General features: G+C 45.2%; 1 protein-coding gene across 2 annotated transcripts in view; it reads right to left on the bottom strand.

Annotated features, from left to right (window-relative positions):
• Positions 1–963: 963 nt before the first annotated feature.
• Positions 964–7,226, bottom strand: part of Gckr (glucokinase regulator) — a 24,743-nt gene continuing 18,480 nt past the window's right edge. For both annotated transcript variants that reach the window (XM_021162281.2, XM_029477416.1), the window contains 3 exons: positions 3,532–3,681; positions 1,787–1,921; positions 964–1,339 (listed from right to left, as the gene is read on the bottom strand). In XM_021162281.2, coding sequence (XP_021017940.1) covers positions 1,175–1,339; positions 1,787–1,921; positions 3,532–3,681 — 450 coding nt within the window. In that variant the 3' untranslated portion in view covers positions 964–1,174. The remainder of the gene's footprint in view (positions 1,340–1,786; positions 1,922–3,531; positions 3,682–7,226) is intronic.

The following is a 7,226-nucleotide window of genomic DNA, read 5'->3' as shown; positions in this document are numbered from 1 at the left end:
CTGTGTTCAGATGCAAGCCACCATTTTAGCACATCAAGCACCAACACAGCCTATTCTCCAGTTGTTCTCATCCCCTCCTATCTTTGCTTTCTCCAAATAGTGCTAGCTATTTGCGAACTGTAGCCCATTTGTCTCTGAATAACTTTTTGAGAGGGAGACGATCTTGCTATGTAGCTTCCAATGCACATCCTGCTCCACAGCACACCTGCCGCGTCCTCCCACGTGAAGGAATTGCAGACATGCACTCCTCCCCTTGCTCAATTCTAACATGTTTCTCAACTTCTTTAGCTCTGCCTAGAGCCCAGAATCCCGGACAAAGCCCTAATTCTCTGTTACTCACCCTATGTAACACCCCTGCAAGCCTGAAGGAAGACATTCTCAGATTTCATTTGTCGCAGTTTAACTTCTTTTTTCCACAACCCTCCTTGATTCTTGACCTCCCCTGTCATATCCCAAAATAACTCTAGCCACTAAAAGTTCCCAGAACCTTATCCATGGAGGAGCTCCTGAGGGCAGCTATTAATTGGCTATTTCTCTGCCACAAGGGGGAGCCAGATCTCAACAGTGAGATCCTTGGCTGAAGGCACCTGGAGACCGGACCTGGGATGAATCCCGGTCCCTTTGATTTATCAAAACCGGTGACAGCTTCAGCCTAAAGCAGTGCAGCCAACTTTCTACTATTGGTTGGGTTCTACCACCAAAGGGTGCCCAGTCCCCCCTCCCCCCCCGAGTTCCTTATACTCTTTCTTGCAAGCATGGGGAGAGGATGTAGCCAACTTCCCTGCTCACTGGTCTCTGGGTGGGTGTAGCATTCATCCTAGTCCCCAAGGATCTTGTCTAATTTGCCTTGTCTTTCTCTCTCGAATGACGTCTGGAACACCGCTTCTCTCTAGCTGGGAGTACCTGAAGCCCCTGCTTTCCTTGATTGTGTGTAGTGAGTCTGATTAATGATTTTTTGCAAGGTTGGGTTCAAAACAAGACATTTAGTTTTATTCCTAAGATCAGAAGATGCCAGTAAAAATGGAAATGATCCAGCTGAGAACAGGACTCTTCCTCAATTCTGGGCTGTTAGTGCCCCACCCACCAGAACTGAGTCTGTCCTGCAACGTGTATTACTGGCACAAGTCCCCTCAGAAGTGGATGGAGACTTTTCCATGGTCACAGAAACATGAATTCAGGACACCACAGGGTCTCCAAAGGCTTGGATGCTGCGTTTCTGACCCGGCCCAGAGAGGGCACTCCTAACAACCTCACAGACTGAAGAAGCTGCAGCCAGGCGTTCCTTAGCCTCAGTGATGGAGCACCTGAGTAGGAGACTCAGCAAGGCTGTGGGGATCACCTGTGGGAAGGAGCAGGGAGAGCTGAAGAAAAGATTCGGATATTCCAGGAAGAACCCTGGAGTGGCTAGAGAATTGGGCACAGGGGTTAGGTTGGAAGCAAGTATAGGTGGTTGTTACCCAGACTAGAAAGAGGTGGGGGTCAAGAGCTGAGAAAAGCCTCCACCGAAGTTGGAAAACTCCTGTGCAAAGAGCCCTTCTCTTGCTCTTTCTTGATACCTCTCAGAAGCACAACAGAAGGCCCCTTGTTGGTATCTTTTTTGCTTCTGTAGCTTCTGTCACAGTCGTGCCTCCTCACCCCACCCCTACTCCGTCCAAACAAGCCTCCAAATGGGAGCTCCGAGTAGCAGGGTATCTCTGAGCTTTGTAAACTCGGTGTCACACAAAGTTCCGAAGATGCTTAAGATTCTCAGAAAGAGTTTGTTGACCAGCCAGCCGGGGAAGGGTACCTTTTCCTTCTCGTGGGCAACCTGGACATGGCAGGAGATGGGGGCCGCAAGGACATCATTCGACAGCGGTTGAGGGAAATGTATCACTTGAAGAAGGCTCTCAATGCAGCGAGCCTTGGACTGTCCTGAGAACCTCTGAGGAAGAAGCAATGAGGTAGATGCCTAGGAGAACTGAACATAGTGTCACAGGAAAGGACAGGGCATGAGAGAGTGGGGGCTGCAATCCTGAACACTGGCTGAAGACACTGTTCCTTCTGGCAGTATCAAAATCACGAGTTGTAAAGAAAAACTGGGTTTTAAGGAGTTGGAGGTAAACCATCACCTGCCCATAATGAATGGGAAATTGGTGAGATTTACAACTGAGTCCCAACAACCCCACAGGTCAATGATCAAGGAATAGCAACCTTCAAGGCCATCCACCATGCTCTCTGGCCAGCAGCCGTTCTCGCCCCTCTCTGGCATTAGCCCCTTTCTTTTCCTCTGGATAACTGTTAGTCTCCATTCTGGGGGCCATAAGATATAATCAAGCCCAACTCACATCCCATCCCAAAGTCAATTTGACAACACTCAAAGCAGGTGGACAGAGCACCCTTTCCCATGAAGGACAGTGATTGGGTCAAGGTTGTGCACATGACCCAAGACAAGCCAATAGGAGCCCTCTGCCAGGCACTCCTTAAGTCACGAGGGACAGAGAGACTCCTTCCCACTGGGGATGCTAATTGCCAGAATGTTAGACTAGCTAACTTTAACTTAGAGAGATACAAGTTGGGTTTCTTTTTTGCTTTATTTATTTTTTTTTTCTTTGTTTTGAGACAGATTTTCTCTGTGTAGTTCTGGCTGTCCTGGAGTTCAGAGATCTGCCTGTCTCTGCCTCTGGAGTTGAGATTAAAGGTGTGCACCACCACCACTTCTGTTGTATCCTTGAAACTTAAAGAAATCACCTGGCAGTTATAGTTTCACAGTCATGTATGGGTCAGGGGCATAGAGGTCCTTGTACTCACCCAAAGGCACTCAGGAAACCAGGATTGTTAACCATGCATCTTTATCTCCTCAATGAGGAAATAAAGATCAAATTCCTGCATTCCATCCAGAAAGTAGATAGTGGATTTTTTTAACAACCTGGTGACCATTTGCTGTCTGTGGAGGTTGACCTCCCTCACCATTTGATATAGAGACAGACCTCACCCAAATTCCCCAGAATGTTTATCCCAGACTCCTCCCTCCCTAGACTATTACCATCCTTAGGGAAGATGTCACATGTAGGTAATAGCCTACTGACCTCTGTGCTCAGAGACCACACTAGATTCTAGGCCCTTTAGCTATAGAACCCAGCCTCGTAGTCACAAGCACTTTGTAGAAGAGTTTCTATGTAGTCACACCTTAAGTTTTGTTGTGGACCTGGAATTGGACTGATTGGATTGATTATTGCCTGGAAACCTTTTCCAAAACTGTACTGTGTTTTAAATGTGCCCACAGTGAACCACTTGGCTTTAGACTCCCTGAAGTCTGACCCAGTTTGATACTGTCAACATACACTGGGTTTGCATTCTCATCTATTCCCATGGTCTGCTTCCCTATATGACCCCTGCAGGGACCCCTCAGTGTACCTGTGTGTGAATGCATGCAGACCAGAGGTTATGCCCGAGAAAGATGTGAGAAAATAGCCCTGGGCCTAAACCCTCCCTGAGTTTGCAAAAATACTTTCTGTGGCCATCTAGGTTTGGGGCCTCCCATCACACTCTGACCTGCAACATGGCCAGTGCCCGCCAGAAGAGTTTGGAGTTGGCGATGCGGAGGTCCAGCATGTGGTTCTGTAGGATCTTCCCCAGCAGCACATGGGCCCCAGTACTCACTGTATTCAACACCCACTTGGTGCTTAACTCACGCTGGAACTTCTAAAATGCAAACACACAGGAACATGGGAAGTTAGAGGCTGGGAAAAGACTCGGGATGAGAGAGTCGCCTGTGGTAATAAATCAGACACCAAAATGCAGATCATTTTTTGTTTGATGTGACCAGGCTTTAACAATCTTTTTGACTTTTTGTTCTATTCTTGTGAGGGCTAAACTTAACCCAGAAGCCCCAGTTGCCCAAGGTCAGATTACTTCTGAAATGCTAGAGCTGTTTTTGTAAGATAACAAGACACCTGTTTTCACTTCAGTAAACAAGACTGCTTGCCACAACTGCTTAGGATGTGCTTGATCACAGGTAGGTGGCAGGTGTGTAGGCAGGAAGTACATCAGAACGTGTGCTTGCCCCTGATTGGAAGAAGGCAGGATGTACAGAGCCACATGAGTTTGGCCTTTATAAGCACCGATTAATGTAACTCCAGGACACCTCTGGCAGCCCAGGGTATAGACAGAGCTAGAGTCCACCCTCCTGGCCGGTATTTAATAACTATTGCTTTGCTTAGACAGTCGTGGCCTTGATCTTTCTCCTAGACATTTTCAGGTTTAACATTCTACTTTATTTTTAAAAACAAGCTATTGTGTTTTAACACGGATGCGTGTATGTGTCTTTGTACCACATGCATGTTGTGAACTTGGAGGCCAGAAGAGGGCGCCAGATTATTTGGAGGTGGGTACTGACAGTTGTCCTCTGCCATGTGCACGCTTGCAGTTAAACCTGGGTCTTCTGGAAGAGCAAGAAGTGCTCATAACTGCTAGGGCATCACTCCAGCCCCCAGATTCTTATTTGACTCTTGGGGGATCCATAGATCCTATGATGTGGGAGGAGGAAATTACTGGGCACTTATCTACTAGTCACTCTGAAGGCAGAAGTGGTGCCTGATTCTCTTCCAGAGTCTCAGTCCTTCTGACAGTATGAAATTGTCATGAAAACCCTTAGAAGAGTATACGCTAGAAACGTGTTTGTTCATCTTTAAATGATTGTCTTTCTATTGTGTTTGTGTGTGTGTGCCTGTGGGACACAGAATGGCCGTGGACATAAGAGGACAACCAATCCGTTCAGTCTCTCCTTCTACCACTTAGGTCCTAGGGATTGAACTCAGATCATCATAAGATTTGGTAGCAAGCACCTTTACTCACTGAACCATTTTACCTCCCCGGCCTTTTGTTGTTGGTTTTTTTTTTTTTTTTGTTTTTGTTTTGTTTTGTTTTGTTTTCTGTTTGGTTTTGGGGTTTTGGGTTTTTTTGAGACAGAGGCTCACTGTGTGATCCAGTCTGGTCTCAGCCTCCCAAGTGCTGGGATTATAAGTATGCAGCAACACACCTAGATATACAAAGTCTATTAATATCATCATTATCATCATCATTACATGAATGGCAGGGATTGAACTTGATTTCCAGGCTCCTGCAGCAAGCGTTTTACCACTGAGCCATCTCACTGGCCCTTTACTGAAATGTTTAACAAGTACAAGACATGGATTGTTTGGTGCTTTGTCATCTAGGACAAAGGAGTGCCAGTTGAGGAATCGTTTTTCATCAGATTGAACTGTAGGCATGTCTGTGGGGCATGTTCTTGATTAATGATTGACATGAAAGGCTCCTCCTGTGTCAAGTGCCATCCCTGAGCAGGCAGTTCTGGGGCATAGAAGAAAGCAAATTTTGCAGACCATGGAGAGCAAGCCAGTGACCTGAATTCTCTTTGGCTTCTGCTTTAGTTTCTGTCCTGGCATCCTCACTGATGGAGTTTGAACTGTGAGTTGTGAGATTTGGTAAACACTTCTCTCTGATGCTGCTATGGTTATGGTGTTTTATCACAGCAATAGAAACCCTAACAGACAGATGCTACATGCCATTTATCACACTGCCTGTACGAAAGAAGTCAATTAAATCTGAATACTATTATTAGCCATTTATCCCATTAAGTATCACTAACAAAGTTGAAGTTTACATGATTGAATTTAAAGTTCAGGTAAAAAAAAATACATCTGCAATTATAGCTAAGAAAGTCCTTAATATTTAATGGAGGGCTGCACTTTCCAAATATTACCATGCCATAGTGCTCTATAATTAAGCTCATAGCAATAGCACATCAACAGATGAGTGGAACTAAACAGAAGATCCAGAATGTGTCCAGTGGCAATGGCACACACCTTTAATACCAGCATTTTGGAGGAAGCAGTAAGCAGATCTCTGAGTTCAAACCCAGCCTGGTTTACAGAGCAAATTCCAAGACAGCCAGGGCTACAAAGTTGTGGTGAAAGAAAGAAAGAAAGAAAGAAAGAAAGAAAGAAAGAAAGAAAGGAAGGAAGAAAGAAAGAGCCAGAATGCTTCTCACATTACAAAAATACATGCAAATTCACTGTATTATTATGAACCAGTGCACACAGATCTTGAGTATATGGCACACATAACATCTCAAGTCACTCAAGCTAGACTTAAAAATGAAACGGAGGCAACTGTTGTGGCTGTTTGAAGAGAATGACCCCAGAGACGCATATATCTGAATGTGGAACTGTTTGGGAAGGATTAGAAGGCGTGGCTTTGTTGGAGGAGATGTGTCCCTGTGAGTAGTATGGGCTTTGAGGTTTCAAAAGTCCACACCATTCCTAGTTAACTCTCTCTGTTTTTTAGTTGTTTCAACGTGTAATCTCTCAGCTACTTGTCCAACACCATGCCAGCCTGCCTGTTGCCATGCTCCATACTGTGATGGTCATGGACTCACCCTCTGAAACTGTAAACAGGCCTCCAATTGAATGCTGTCTTTTATAAGTTGCCTCAGTCAGAGCAATAGTAAATTAAATAAGGAAATTAGATAGCTGCTTGGGAAAATATAAATGGGTTCATGCCTTACTGCATACACAAGAGTAAACAAAATTCCTAAGAAACACACAGGTGCCATACCAGCCTCGGTGTGGGCAGTGTTCTGTACTTCAAACCCAAATGGTAACAAAGACTTAACAAATTCAACCTCAGACAAATTAAAGCAGACTTTGTTTTTTGCAGATTAAAGCCAAAAGAATATATTTACAACATATATGAGAAGTAGAACACTAATAGGTTTATAAAGAACTGAAGGTCAAGGTTCAGAAAAGATTTAAAAATCTGTTAGACAAAGGAGCAAAAGCTCGATGGTGGCTGACATAAGTATCCCAGCACTCTGGAGGCAGAAAGGATCATCATGGATTTGACACTCGTGGATTTACACAGGAAGTTGCTGGACAAGTGAGAGAAGGAGTGAAGCAGGAGGGGACGCAAAAGAGAGCAGGGAGGGGGTATAGGAGAGCAGAGGGACAGAGGGGAACTCTGCTTCTCACATAATAGAGATAGAGGCTGGGGTGTGGCTCAGTAGCAGAGCATTTGCCTAGTGTATGCGAAGACCTGGGTGCTATTCCACTGCTTCAAAATGTCAATATATACTGTAACATCCGTGAAAATTACACAGGAATTGAATGGCTCACTGATCAAAGTGAAAAAATCCAGAAGCTAGACAAAAGTCTCAGGGAGGCCACCTGATCAGAGGAGAAGGGGAGGGA

This window comes from Mus caroli, chromosome 5 (assembly GCF_900094665.2).
Source record: "Mus caroli chromosome 5, CAROLI_EIJ_v1.1, whole genome shotgun sequence".
NCBI classification, from domain to species: Eukaryota; Metazoa; Chordata; class Mammalia; order Rodentia; family Muridae; genus Mus; species Mus caroli.
The sequence above is the reverse complement of the archived record's forward strand: the minus strand, read 5'-3'. Positions and strand labels throughout refer to the sequence as shown.